This window comes from Anser cygnoides, chromosome Z, assembly GCF_040182565.1.
Source record: "Anser cygnoides isolate HZ-2024a breed goose chromosome Z, Taihu_goose_T2T_genome, whole genome shotgun sequence".
Lineage (NCBI taxonomy): Eukaryota > Metazoa > Chordata > Aves > Anseriformes > Anatidae > Anser > Anser cygnoides.
This window is the reverse complement of record NC_089912.1, coordinates 42,659,918-42,675,276: the sequence shown is the minus strand read 5'-3', so window position 1 is coordinate 42,675,276 and position 15,359 is coordinate 42,659,918. Positions and strand designations below refer to the sequence as shown.

Here is a 15,359-nt window from a genome sequence, read left to right as displayed (position 1 = left end):
TTGGTTTCATAGCTTTTAAACTGATGTTTATTGCATTTATGGATGTTCAGGAGGGAAGTCCTCTCAAACCCCTGATGGCATTTAATTATGGTCATAATTATAAAATGTCTCTGGTCTCTAGGGAGCAAGAAAGGATCAATAGAGTACAAGACAGCTGAAGAACAAAAAGCTCTTCTGGGTCACTGGTTATTTCTGTCCCTGTTTCCTGCCCCTGCCACCCCGCCCCCCCCCCCCAACAGCTGCTATTTCTGCTGTTGGAGATACAAGGAGAAATGTTGGAAAAGAAATGTAAGAACAGTGCTTGTGACTCTTGAATTAAATGGATATTTAAAAGATATCATGACTTGCATTGGTTGTGGAAAACTATAGGAGCAGTTCTGCAGGTTCTCTTTGTGTTACGAATAATCATGTAAAAGCACCTACCTCACTGAAGATGAGGTTGTCCATTATAGTTGTGATGGTGGGTTCTAGCACAAAAATGACTTCTGCAAGCAAAGCTTTTGCTCTTCTGAAGTACTTGTAAATTGACAACTATTCTCAGTACCATAGGAATTAAATTGCAGAATTTTTCTTTGATGATTATCATTTTGTTCAGTCTTGGAGAGATTTTCTGAGCTATGACTTTCATGTCATCACATTGAGATCAGGATGTAAAGCTTATCAAAAGTCACCTGTATTCAAATCTTGGGATCTGGTTCAAAATGCTGTATGTTCATTAGAACTTGCATATAACTTTGCCGTGCTTAAAGCTTAGTTTTGACTTCTGTTCTCCACATTGTTTCCTCCACTTGCCCATGACTTTTGCTGGGTAAGTTTCTTGGAAGTGAAAGTTGATAAATTCTGGATAAGAACGAGGAAAAAAAAAAAAAAAAGATCAGTGGAGCAACGAGCTGATGAGCTGACATCCTGCATAGGATTCTATATGAGATTGGCATACAGTTCTTTGTCCAGTGATAGCTTGAATGACTGGTCCCTCCACTGTAATGCAAAGTCAGAGAGGAAGAACATGTAGAACCATTTCTGTGCTGTACAACCAGAATAATCCAACCTTTATTGAATTATTCCATCTTTGGTATATCTCCTCTTACTCCAAAGCTCCATACTAAAGCATGGTAATAGCTGAGATTTTAAATGTACAGAAGTAAAGCTGTTCAAAAATAGAATTTTTCTCCCATGTGAGATTTCAGCATTTCAAAATTACTTTCTACTTTAAAATCAGAATGAAAGTTAAAGCTAAGGGCACTTGATTCAGTTTTGTTTCTAGCTGAAAATTTGAAATGGGAAAACTGTGCACCATCAATAAAATTGAAATAATTTGATGTATTAAAATATAAAGTTTTTTTTGGCAAATATTTCAAGATTGTTTTTAAGCTTTTTTGATCTCCTTTTGTGGCAAAATAAACATTTTTTTCACTTTCAATGTTAAATTTGATTATTTTAGAAAGCCACAAAGGTAACTCAAAATCATCATTTTCCTGTTGCCGAGTCTTTGAAACTTTATTTTATGCCCTCTGAAATTTTTCAGTCAAATTTTTTGATTTGCTTTATGCTGAAGTCAGTGCTGTGGGAATCAAAATTTTGCATGTTCTGACTTGTATGCAATTAATATTTAGCATGTATATTTCATTCTTACATGTGTTTCCATTAATTTTCATGTTGAAATCATCTGGGAGAGGGAAGGACTCTAAAAGAGAAAAATGGTTGTATGTAACTGAAAGAGATATCCAACTAGTCTGAACCTTCTTGGATTAAAAGGTGAAACTCCACTGAAGTCAATGGAGCTTTAAATATTGGCGCCAACAGAAATTTGTCCCATAGAGTGCAATCGCATTGTCACATCTTGAATGCTCTTCATTCTCATGACAGAAGTTAGTGAAGGAGTCTCTTTTCAAGCACTTACACATTTTTTTTTTCCAAAACCCATTTCCTCAGAGGGGTCAAAAGCTCTTCTTATCACCATAGGGAGCCCAGGGGAATTTTGCTGTTCTGGAGTACGGCAGGTATTCAACTGCATTAAAATGTTAACACTCTTTATTTTAACCATGCTGTGGTTTTGTCATGAATCAAAAGTGGTGGAATTTAATTATTTTTTGATTGGAAGGAGAAACATTCCAGCAGGAAAAATATCACATTAAAATCGGTTTACTTCCAACTAATCTATAAAAGAAATTCCACTAGTGAAAAAAGCCCTGTTCCTGATTGCTTTGTATCACCAGTGTGATGCTATAATACCATATTTATACTGTATTTCTGGCAATTTTTGGTATAATCTATGCAGAAAATAGATTGCAGATCTCCTCTAAAAGCCAAATGTTTTTTCCTGCTCGGCTGTATACAACAACACCGGAGTTTTCCCACCTTGCTTGTATTGCTATTTTTCCTTAAGAGCAGAGAACAATGCAATTATCTGTTATTATTTGCATGCATTACTTTAGAGCTCTGAGGCCCAGACAAGACCTCATTGTGCAAAGCACTGTGGGACTCCGCAGCCTCAAATAATCCCTGTCTGAAGAGCTTTTGGGCTGAGGCTCCCATACCCTGGCTCTAGTTGGTTGGTCTGTGGGCTGGCTGCAGACCTGGGGCCCTTGTGCACTGGCCAGAGAGTGGGCAGTCCCAGAGGTTTAATGCCTTGCCCCAGCTCACGCAGGAAATCTGTGGCCAACCCTGAAGTGGAAGCCAGATATCCTGTGTGGCAGCACGGCCCCCTCGGCTCCTGAGTTGTCCTCCCCAGTGTAATGTTGGCCTCCAGCGCAGACACGTCTGCCCGAGGAATTTTCCATTGAGTTCTGCTGTTGATGAGTTTCTTTCTCACCAATAGGTGGAAACTGACAGCCCGGTTTCTCAGGTGACACAAGGAACGGTTCTGCCATCCCAAATGAGGCAGGAAAAACATCATGCAGAACAAGGAATTTTCCATAAGAAACTGTACCATAGCAACTGACAAAGACGTTGAAGCACATTACACTTTCTCTGCTTGTTGCAACCTGTGCTTTGATGCAACAGGACATCAGAAAAGCGAAGACTTGTTTCTTTTTTTTTTTTTTTCCTTATTTATTTCTTTGGCCAGGAGAGTGATTGCTTTAACTGGTGCTGCTTGATCATAATGAATTTATTGCAAAATTGTGTAACCTTTCCACATCCGTCTCCAAAGTCTGTGCCAGAGCCTGTGTTCTGGCATGTATTGTCATGCTATAGCTGGGGAGGGTGAGGGAACTACATCTGCAAACTTCCATACGAGATCACATGCTTTTGAAATTGCAGGATCACTAACCAAATGGGATGCAGAATATTTCCAACAGGCTGGCAGCTGTGCCATACATAGCATCAAAATAAAGCTGAGTCACTAAGAAGTAGTGATAAATAAGCCAGCAAAAGTTTGTCTGTTTTTTTTTTTTTTTTCTGAGCATATCCCAAATAAGATTGTCTAGGGTAACAGAAAAGAATCGCTGTACGGAAACAAGTGACATTGGTTTGGATACGGACAAACTCTTGCTGTACTAGGAACAGGATTTTATCAAAATGTTGTATGAAATTTCTAAGAGAAGTCTTTGCAGGGCAGATGTTTGGCTTGTTCCTGAGCAGCTGTAACAGGCTGTTCAGGATGAACAAATCTAAATTAACAGGGCCTAAAATGCCTAAGTGCAAAAACGGGAGGAAATTTGATTAGTACTACTAATAAGCTGAGGTCTGAACATTCCCTTTCTTTTGAGTTAGAGCAGTCTAGTCATCTTCCTTCTCTTTTTTCAGAGTTTATGCTTCACTGTGCCCATACTTAGTCTCTGAGTTGTGCCCATGAGCAATTCAGGCTTGCACTTCTCACTGGAGACAATAAACTCCATGATGTGAATGATCCTCCTCTCTACTGTATATGCAGATACAAATTACTGGGTGGAAGCTGCATCATGCAGCAAATTTGTTATGTATGTACTGTCTTTACATTCATGTTCCTACCTGTCCAATTAGAAGGATGGTGTTTCTGAGGCAAGATGTACCTATTTTCTGTGAGAGTGCATGCTTCAGGTTCCCCTTGATGGCAGTGGCAAGCCTGTCATTGATTTGAGCAAGTTGAATAGGAGTCCTGTAGAGCTGGGCTTGAACTAAAAACTGTGAACTGAAGCAGAAGTCATTATGGCTGTTCTTAACTACAGCTTTCACCATGGCCCATATGTGAAATCACAGTACTTTGTGCAATAGCAGGGATAATGCAGGTTCTCTAACCACTTGCCCCCAGCTATTGCAACTAACTTACAACTGGGCTAATTATAATCAAAAATACTTTTTAAAATGCTCTGGATTTAAAAATAATTTTTTTCCCAATGGTAGTATTTGGATGCTTAGCCAGAATAGCCCTTAGTAAGATGCAACTTGCCATTTTCCCTGATCTACACAACTGGCATTTCTGATGCCTGTTTGGCACAATATGAAGGAAAAGCATTTCAGTAGCTCCTGTTCAGAAATCTTGATTTGTTTACATTTATGAAGGTGTGGAAAGGAAGCAGCATCAAGTAGTTTTGAAGTGCTGGTTGTGGTATGTTAATCCCTGAGGGCCTGTTTATTTTTATGTGGGATAGCACATAAAAGACTAAACTAACGACGTACAGACTGGAGTAAGCAAGGAATTAGGGCAGTTAACTGAGCAGCAGACATCACATATTTTCTTCCATTCATGGTGTGTCATTTGTTTCTGTTGTTCTTCTTTTGGTTTTCTTTTGTTTTGTTTTTAATTAGAGGGTGTTGTGGGTTTCTTAATTGCTTTCTTCAGCAGCTTCTCTTTGTGACTGTTAATCTAGAATGATCCACTGAGTTTCCCAGTTTCCATTTTGTGGGTGAAAGCAGGATTAATTTCATGGCATAAAAGGTAACAATGAAGACGGTGGAAGGAAAATAGAGCTGTTGTAAAATCCTTTTTATGAATGTATTTTTTTTCAGTTGCTCTTATTTTTGACTATGTTTTAATATACTTAAACTATAAGGAGGTCAAATGCACATCTGAAGAGTCTTTTCTTCAGATTTGGAAATTAAGATGGCAGTGAGGAGTTTGGACCGTTGTTTTGAAAATACACCAAATAAGATCTTTGATGAATGTAAAGCACTTTATAGCTTTGTGACACAGCCCAAATAGAAAGCAATTAATCTTAAAAACAAACAAAAAGAGCCAATAAACAAACAAAGACCTATTACAAGACATCTAGACAATTCTGGCCTTATTTTCTAGATGAGGAAAACAGTGATGAAGGGATTCACTCAGAAGGAGCATCATAAAAGTTGTTTGTTGAAGTCCTGATGACAAATACCTTTCCATCTCTGTGTGTCTGTCTAGGTCTCAGAAGTAAACAATGTTGCCTCTCTGTAGTTTCTCTGTAAGGGAAAATGCAAATCAGTATGGTTATTTTTGCAGTTAGAGCTTGTTATATTTTTGGAACATGTGGCTGAATTCTCATAATGAAGAGAGAGTTAAAAGGGAAGAATAAATATGACAGAAGCAATGGTGAAAACACCATACTTTCCCTGTAAGTTAGTTGTGAGCTGTATAAGGGAAAATGCTGGAAAAACTACCCACTAAATCTTGGAAGTGGTTTATACCTGATCATGTTAGCTTCTGACCCTTCCTCTTTTCTCTAAAATTCTGACCAGAAGAGCAGACTAGAAAGACAGTATCCTGGAAATTGCATTTGGACCATTTTGTGGATTCTGGACTACCAAAAGGCAAAGTAGCTTTAACTGGCTTAACACCAAGTCCTTCTTAAAAGCAAAACCTTATTCAGCCTCCTGCTGGAGGTTGTCTCGCAAGAGGCAATAGTTAATCAACAGTGGTTGTGAACTAGTCTGTTAATGTACCCTGGTGACATCTCATCTACAGGGCTGAGCAGTAACTCACGCCTCTCAGTGTTTTATTTTAGTACAGACAGCATGATAACGACGGACAACACCTGTTTCCTTAGCTGCAAGTGCCAGTTCTGAGCAACTAGAGAGAAAAATCCAGCTGTTTGACTAGTGACAGTGAAAACGATGGTAATTTTTAATACTTCCGTTAGTGATAAGCATGTGGGGTATTCTGCCATTACAGCTGAACAAATGTAGCAGCCATTTTTGTTGGTTACTGCTGCTCAAAATGTTTTCCGAGTAAATGAATATGTAGGCAGCTGGCACTTACTGCTCAGTGAGAGAACATGAAATTCAGAAGGAACAGGAGAAAAAAAAAACAAAATCCCCAAACAAACAAACAAACAAAAAAAAAAAAACAAAAAAAAAAAACACACCACAACACTACATTTTTCCTATCTTCTTCCTGTGCAGACTACAGTTTCTTTAAACTGTGCTCTAATATTGTGGTGTATGGTAGTTGAAATAAAACAGACTTGTTTTTCTTTTTTTTTTTCTTTTTTTTTTTAAAAAAAGCAATAGTCACATAGATGCTAAGTGAGAAAAGAACTTCTCTGGCCAAAACATTTTTTGTTTCTAGCAGAGGCCCACGGAATTAACATTTGCATTCACTTCAGCATACAAGTATTGCAGAAGATTCAACTGTAAGTACTTTCCAAGAATAAAGAGTACAGGGGGAAAAGAGTGTTTGATTTATGGTGACACGTATTCAGCTTTTATAGAATATCACGCATGTGTACTACCTATCATCGCAAAATTAACCGGTACTAATTGGTCAGCATTGCCAACTCAGTCTGCTTATGAGTGTAACACTCTTCCTTAGGTCATGTTCATTATACTGACATAATGTGTCAGATCCTGAATAAAGTTCATTCAGCCATTTCTGCTGTTCTTCTTCTTGTTTCCCCTGCTATGTATGTGTGCTGCCATCAGCAAAAGTTCACATCTCTGCAAAGGCTGGGTCTGTGTGTTTTGGGAAATACACGTCTCGGGTATCTGCCCAGTGGCTACTTCTCCAGCAACAGTGGGTTGTGGGAGGGCATCCTTCAATTGAATCTCGCCTGGTGTTTTCCTCTTTCTTGGAAACTGACTGGAACAAAATGTTCAAAGCTCTTTCTTCCTCCCTTTCCTCTTTTTTTTTTTCTTTTTCTTTTTCTTTTTTTTTTTTTCTTCTTCTCCTCCCTCTTGATGCATGGAAGTAAAAAACAGAAAAAGGCTGTAACTGAGTTCATTATTGTGTGATAAATCAGCCAGTAAACTTCTATGCATTTTGCTGCATTTGGGCAGCTCTTGTTCCTTAGTGACAGCTGCTTGGCTCAGCACACTGTAATTATCAACTCAAAAACAAGATGCTTTTAGGTGCTGAAAGCATAATGGCAGAGAGTGAACTTGTCCTCAGCCTCGTCATGGGCCACAGCTTTGAAAGATCCCATTTAGTGGATGTTTGAGTGTGTTGTTGCTGTTGGTACTGGGGCTCTGACAGTTCATTAACATACTAGATCCTTTAGGAAGCTGTTGTTACCCTAAAGGAGTACAGGTCTTTGTTTTTCATTAGCTTCTGATGTATCACATAGTTGCTGTTTGGTTATTGCATCTGTGTTCATTTTCTGTCTCTAAAATAAAGTTTCATTGATATGTGGGAGGGAATGTATACAATTTTGTCAAAATTTACAGAGTTCTTATTTAAGCAGCTGTCTGAAGGGAACTTTGCTGAGAAGCCAACCTGTTTGCCTGTTGGCTGTAGTGAAACTGTGGCACTCACTGCTCCTATTTTATGTCCCCTACCTATTTGTGATTGGATTGCTGGCTGGACGGAGGGGACGCGTTCTGACTGGATGACTGGTGCCTGTCTGTCTGCAGCTACAGGGATGTGCAGAGCGTAAGACTGCCTCAGATCTGCTAACAGGGCAATGGGTTCTACGTTGGGCAGGCTGTTTGCAAGAGGCTGTGTAGAGGAGACTGCTCCCTCATCAAACTTATTTTAACAAAGAAGGAGGACTCTTTCTTATTTGTCTGAATTGTAGTAAAATGTTATTTCAGCTGACAGATAACAATATCCGGAGCTCAAGTGGATGGAAGAAGACTTCTCATATTCTCTGCTGGACCTGTTAGTTAGATTTGCTAGTTTTCATATTACAAGAAAATAACATGCAGATCCAAGAGGGGAGAAAAGAAAATATGACTTTTTTTTTTTTTTCAAGAGAAATTATCTGGGAAATCTTAGTGTTCCCAGTGTCAAGACATCTTTTCTCACTGTAACCATGAGGCAGGTTGAGTTTTCCACCAGGACAATTAGAATAGGCACCTATCCTACTGCTATTGAAAGAGGTTTTGAAGTGTTTTCACATCCTGCTGGGCTATTGTTTAGTGTAATTTGCAGAGTAGTTCCAAGTAGGAGCACCACTGTCAATTTTAGCAAAGCTTAATGCAAGAGGCATGCCACAGTCTTATTCTTATCCATCCTGAGGATTTGGAGAGGTTTTCAGACCCTGGAAAATGATGAGACATCATACAGGCTGTAAAAACCTCATGACTTCTACATACAGAATGGTTGTGTTGTTGTCATACAATGAAAATGCACTTTACAGTCTCAGCCTTTCAGAGGATACAAAATGGAGGAGCCAGGTAAGCAGAGGAGATAGCATATGGTCTATGGTAGGTAGGTCTTGTAATTCTGAAAAATGAAACATGCTGCATTTGCATGGAAACAGAGCACTATTTTTTCCCATTTAGTGTGCAACAAGACAAAAGAAATGTGATATTTTCTTTGCAGTTGTTGAGGACCTGATCCTGAAAAACCCTAAGCACGTTCTGTCTTGTAAACCCTTGGTGACTTCATTTGGGAATTTGTAGGGCTTTTGTTTGAAGCTATTTCAATGTAATAATCTTTTGACTGTTTAGTGGCTGTAGCAGAGCTGTCTGGCATAGCCCAGCAGTAAAGATAAATGTTCTGGGTGTACTATGCATGTATACACTGCTAGCTACAAGTGCCTTTGTTATCAGTAAGCACTGGGATCCTGAAACTGTAACAGAGGCCAAGGAGAGAAAGCTATTTGGGGAGTAATCCTTTGTAGATGGCACACCCCAGCAAAGAGGAGTACCAGCTTGTCAGTGAAAGAAAGCAGAACAACAAATGCCTCACCAGGGAAGGAGAAGAACCACTGAAGGACAAAACATCTGTAAGAGGAAATAACTTCTTTTCCAGCTCTGTTCAGCTTTTAAGATGGTTCTACTCATCTCACCCATTCTGCGGGGTTTTCAGGCAGTATAATTTCTTTTCCTGATTTCTTTTCCTTCTAAAATAAGAAGAGAAAAAGTAAAGCAGAGAAGCCTACATCAAGAATGGGTCATCTTCTTTTAACTGCACCTCTATATCCACTTAGGCAAAGCTTGAATATGGCTCAGTCTCTGAATGTATGATGTTTCTTTCAGGTCCTACTTCTCAGACTGGCATCCTGGGATGCTTTTCAGACTATGCTGGTTTCGGAAAAAAGGTAGAAAAAGAGTTAATGCTCTGAAGGCAGAATGTTTATTAGCCCTTCTCCCCTGCAAGCATCTAGGGATATTCTTCCATGTTAATTCCCCATCCTTTCCTGAGTCCTTCTGTTTCTGTGGCACAGAAGATCCATAAAGATTAGTGTCATGCTGAGGGAAAGGATTTCCTGGTCTGAGCTAAGAGAAGGGTGGTGGTGGTGACATCATTGTTTCCAGTTTACTTAGACATATAAGACGGACCAGATTTGCCATAATAAAATAATATTAGCAGATGTTTTATACTGCAACTCATGCACAAAGCCTTCAAGTTTTGTACTCAGTAACCATGTGGAAGAAGTGCATGGAGATTGGCACTTACAAATTAAGTGTATGCACATCTGCAAAGGCAAAGTTTGGTCAAAAATGCAACACAGCTTTCTGCTTAAAGCTGATTTGCAGCACAGTGCTGAAAAAACTGTTGGTAAGCAGGAAGCAGCATACAGAGAAAAAACAAAGTGAATAATGTCTACTGTCTACTTTGAATGTAGTCAGCTAAATTCAGCTTTCAGTTATTCTGATATATCCCCATTTTTTTTTTTAGCACATTACAGGACAAGTACATATTTAGGACATATTTATCATTGAAATCAAAAACAATTTCAGATTACTAAGGCTTGAGGGCTTTGTTTGTGTATGCAAGGTAAAACTAATGCCTGGAAAAATTCATTCAACTTCATAATTCTTTTTTTCCTGTTGGGTGAAATTAGCTCATAAAACTCATGTATTTAAAACTATGTTAGCATTGTTATTATAACTTATTATGAAGTAGTTTTTGTTTGATTATAAGGATGTAATTGAGAGTGGCAATATGCCTATCTGTAGGACACTGAGAAGACCTTGGCCAAACAAGAAAATAAGATCTTGACCACAAATCACATATAAACCCGCAAAATCCAGCAAACCCTTGACTTTCAGCCAGAGAAGGGCCATGTCAGTTAAAACAAAGTGAGTTTTCAGTGCACAAGATCTGTGGTGCCCCAGCTGCCCCGGGAAGGACTGTTGCCAGGGCACATTCCCAGGAGCTGCAGTGCTGTATCACAAAGGGAAACCTAATTCCCCATCAAGACAATGGAAGCTCTGGAGTTTAAAGTAGAGATCCTGTGAGGATTTAAGTTGTAAACAAAGCAAATGAAAGGCAAAGCTACGGAAGTCACAGATTTATCGGGTTTATCACCAGATGTAGCTCTTGGCAGCTGGGAAGTCCCTGGGAATTATGCCATTCTGGTGAGTACTTATTTTTAATAAAACACCTCCAGTTCTTCTTTCAGGAAGACCTAGGCCCATGGAGGTGCCTTCTTCAGCTTGTCCATTAAACATCTCCTTCAGGGCCCCTTGTATAGTGTGATGCCTGTGAAAAATCAGAGAAGTCACTGATATATTAATTCAGAATTGATTCAGAAGCCATACTTGTACTGATAACGTGAAAAGGCCCGAGTGTCTCTCTGACCTAGTAGTTCTTTTGTGGATCCTTTGTGTCCTGTCTTCCATATCCTGTACCAGCACCTCTGATTTGGAGTAGAATACCCGAGGAGCAGGTTTTCTGTTGGCTTATTTTAATCCAGTGAAAGAGGTGTCTCAAGTGTGCACTATAACCTGAAAACAGACTGCTTCCTTATGTGCACTTATAAGAACAGGGCACCAGTCTTGCATGAGGATTTGTTGCTGCTCTATGGTAAAAGTTAAACAACAGTATCACTACACAAAAATTTATATAGAATAATAAGTAATAAATGTTGTATGGGATGAACACATCAAATAATCAGAAATATACTCTCAGAATTGAGCTGACCTATTTCTGCATCCAGGCAACTCTGAAAGCAAGTTTTGTTAACGTGCGATTTATTTGTTTCTATAAAGTTGGTGGGTTTTGTTGCTGCCATATTATTGCCGTGTTAGAGACAGTATATCTTAGTGCCGTGTTAGAGACAGTATATCTTAGTGTGCCAGAATTTCTACTCTGTCAGTAGCATGCAGGACTGTAGAGCTGCTGCTACTGATGCTACTGCAGAATTTGAAGGTCATTGGGCTAGACTTGCTGTCTGCTGTTTGTAGTGATTTTGTATCCTCCTGCTATGTGATTCTCTCTGAAATTCCACCTTACCTTTTATGTGAATGACAAATGCTGTACAAATTTGGTATACTATCTGAGCAATCACTCAGCCATTTACACCTGTTTTTTTTCTAGCAAGATCTTAGAAATAGCTGAGTCTTAGTGATTGCAAGAGAAATAATGGAAGAAGATAATGAAGAAACTTTGCAAAATGTCTTTCTGTGACAACTCATGTCACATCATAAGCTGAGTCTTACCTGCTGCTGCTTTTTCTTATGCAACTGTAAATTTGTCTATAATATTACCTTGTCTGCTTATTTGACATCTTGAAGATCCTCATCCTCTTCTCTAGACTCCTGGTAAAACACATTTCATCAGAATCTTCCACATGTGTACCACTAGCAAAATTTTGAACAGTATCCTGGAAAGGAGACTTAGAAGATAATTTAAGTGGGTATGCAACACAACAGAGTCTTTTAGTGTTGGCAGTTCAGTGAGCAGTAAGGATGGAGCTTGATTGCTGTGGCTCTTACTGTCCATCAGACAGGAAGTCCCTGTGATTTAGCCTCTCTGTAAGTACAGAGATTTCTCCTGTGCTCTGTTGTTTCCATAAGGTATGTGAGAACATAACTGAAACTTGCAGCATTTGTAATACTGTAATTGGGTAAGGTGTTCACATGGTGAGACACTCATGAATGCCACGTGTTCATGTGTATGTATGTAAATTTTGTGCTTTTTAGTAAAACTAGCCTTAAAAGGATTAGTGTGATCTTTGGATGTGCAGGGGTATAGGGAGCTGATTCTATGCTTATATCACAACCTGGGGTAGAGAGTGATGTGACTTCCAGCTGGGAAAAACAACTGGAAACAACTACATTTTTTAAAGGATATTGAATATTTTTCCACAGAAGAGACACAAAAAGTGACAGGCAAACTAGACAAAATGCTTACCTGCAATGAGCTTCCATGGCTTTGCTTTACCGATAGCAAGAATGACGTAGATTATGTGTATTTTGCACCAGACCTTAAAAGGGTGCTTGAGCTAGCAGAGGAAATCTACTAAAACCCAAGGAAGAAAGATGCAAGCCAGACAAGCTAAAAATTAAAAGAGAAAAGAAGAAAGCCTGCAGTTTTATTAGCAATGAAAATGATTACACATTAGGGCAAGAGAATAGCTCAGACTTCCAAATAAAGACTGACACAGCTCCTTTCAGGAGGTATTTTCCTGCCAAGCACAAGTCATTTAAATCAGTATTATGCTCCATGCTGTGCAGAAGGTTATCTTAGATGGTGTAATGGTCACATGTCGTGGTAAAATGTTCAGATGTATTGTTTGTGACCAAGGGGGAAACACTTTCACTCTGTCACAGCGTTTTATTTTTTAATTACGTGCAGAAACTCTAATAATTTGTGCTTCTGAGTGTCCTGCTGTCCATGCCCAAAATCAGTCACATCCAGCTCAGTGAATACAATGTGGTGAGGTGATCCTGAGCTGCCTGTTTTTCTTGGAACCCATTCCAGAATGTGGAGTGATCCCCTTTGTTCAGCCTCACCATCAAAGGTAGGTTACCTTCGAGTGAAATCCCATGCCTGCAGATAGTGTTTACAGGATAAGGCCTCAATGCATCACTGACAATGTGACATGCTGTTCGTTAGTGTATGAAATACTGTCAGTCCAGCTGTCTTGCTGGAGGGCCTCTGGGATCACAAGATGAGAAGAAAATCCTTTTCTGCAGTCCACTTTCTTGTTGCCAGCCTGTTCCCTGCAGTCATCCAGAAGAGCCCTGTGCTTCTACAGGCAGGGTTTTCATGGATATTATTCAACACCACAGCTTCTATTCAGCATTTACCCTTGTTTAGTTTGCTCAGTCTCACTTCATATTTTAGGTTTCATTTTTCTCTTAAGTGTTTCAACTTGACTTAGCTCTTAGCTTAATGTAACATATTTTTTACAGTAATCAAACAAGATCTTTTAAACCAGGGATGACATGCTTTTAAAAGCACAAATGGCAGCTCAAGGGCAATCACCATTTAGAGTCAAAAGGAGGAAAATACATAACCACCCTTTGAATATTTGTGTATCTTTGCCTGTAAGACAACGTTATGAGACCACTTCTTTGGTAATTCAGTTATGCCACCTCTTTGGCCAAATTATGCTTTGTTTCTTCGATGTAAATCCAGGATAATCTCTTGGACTTCTACAGAGTTAATTGGCTTTATCCTGATATTAACTGAAAGCAGATTTTGACTTGCATTTTTCAGTGTATCTCCTGCTGGAATCTCCTCCTACTGAATATGGTGTCAGTATGGTGTCAGGGGCCCTGAGTGTGCCAAACGGATTTTTTCCTTAGCTCATATTTCTGTCACATCATATGTGTTTGATTTACTTACATTGTTCTTGTATTTAATCTGAATGTATTTAGTCACATTTACTGTCATTTTTTATTTGTTTAGCAACTCTGCTCAGCTTAGAAAGGTAACAGGGATGGATAGAGCATAACAAGTTGCAAATATACTCTGTGCAGAGCTCTTCTGTGGCTTGCAGTGTTTTGCTTTTGACAGTTTGGTATGGGACAAGTTGTTTATTCAAATGCTTGATTTATATCAGAGCATGTAGCAGCAGCTGTAAGTATACTATAGGGAAATACTTGATACACGTTTTATTTATTTTTACACCATTGTTTGTGCAATCCTCCAGGAACATGGTAAAAAGTCTTCTTACTTCCAGGGCACACATCAATAGTGTTTGGTGTTCAGAGTGAAGAGGACCCAATCAGTGCTCAGGAAGTTGGCTGTGGTCACTGCCAAGTCTCTGGTAGCAGCAATGACAGCAAAGTGAAAGCCCCCCCCTTTAGATGTGGGGTTTGCTGACTCCAATAGGGCAGGACTTCAGCCCTGTTCTCTGCTACAAAAGCTGATGGGGTTTGTGGGCATTTTAAGGTGATGATGCTGGTACCAGGGAGCTGAATGTCTCTGCTCTTGGTCTCACACAGCGTCCAGGCAGCCATCACCTCAGGCTCAGCAGGCCCGGTATGATGGTGACTGGATCCCCTCGCAGCAGCCAGGCATAGGCACGGCTGCCCAAGGGCCTTGCAATCTCCAGGTGGGCAAAAGGGGCCTGGGTGTGGGGAGAGAGCCAAGCAATTGTTGCACTGCTTCAGCACCAGGCTCCCATCATGCGTGCCCACTGCTGCAACGTGTACTCGTGCTCTCGGGTGTCCTCCACAGCTGGGGGTGCGGGATGTGGGGATTTCCCTCTCACAGACTGTGGGCCCACTCTCCAAACACTGGCGATAGCAGTGGGGACAAGCACTGTCCTTTTGTCCCACTGCTGATGTTAGCAGGACTCCATTTTCCACCCCCTAGTAATGGGGGTAAGGTAGTTTCTAAGTTAATGGTCACTCGGTTTGGAACAAGCGTGTGGCCAAGCATGGAGCCAGGGGGTGGGCTGTGTCTGAATATATCCCAGATTGTTGACAGGGTTCAGCCCTGGTCCCTGCAGCTAAGTGGTCCAGTGGAGATTTGTATCTTGGCAGAAGGCAGCCTGATGCCTACGCACCGCTATTTAGCCTATTGCATTTCAGATTTAAGTTGCAAATAGGCTCTGTCTGAGCAGGATTGAATTTCAGTGTTTGCAGAAGCAGCTAAATGCTCTTAGGTTAAATGTGCCAGTAGATACTGGCTGTTTTGTACAATTTCAGCAACACAAGCAGTCCACCCTGTCGAGTTGGCCAGTTAAACTGACCTTGCAGCTGCTTTATTTAGGTAGAACATTGCAAATTGATGGTGCATTGTACAAAATTTGGTATAGTCTTTTAAATATTAAATCTTTTAATGGAAGCTTGCACTGAAAGGAGAACATAAAATGAGATGAACAAAAATGCTCAAAGAT

At 39.9% G+C, this 15,359-nt stretch overlaps 1 protein-coding gene across 6 annotated transcripts in view; it reads left to right on the top strand.

Moving 5' to 3' along the window:
- The window catches only part of NTRK2 (neurotrophic receptor tyrosine kinase 2), a 202,410-nt gene that overhangs the window by 133,808 nt on the left and 53,243 nt on the right, over positions 1-15,359 (top strand). For 2 of the 6 annotated variants that reach the window (XM_048080556.2, XM_048080555.2), the window contains one exon: positions 2,819-6,763. The exons of the other annotated variants lie outside the window; for them this stretch is intronic. In XM_048080556.2, coding sequence (XP_047936513.1) covers positions 2,819-2,829 — 11 coding nt within the window. In that variant the 3' untranslated portion in view covers positions 2,830-6,763. Of the gene's footprint in view, positions 1-2,818; positions 6,764-15,359 lie in introns of those variants that run through there. 6 annotated transcript variants of the gene reach the window in all.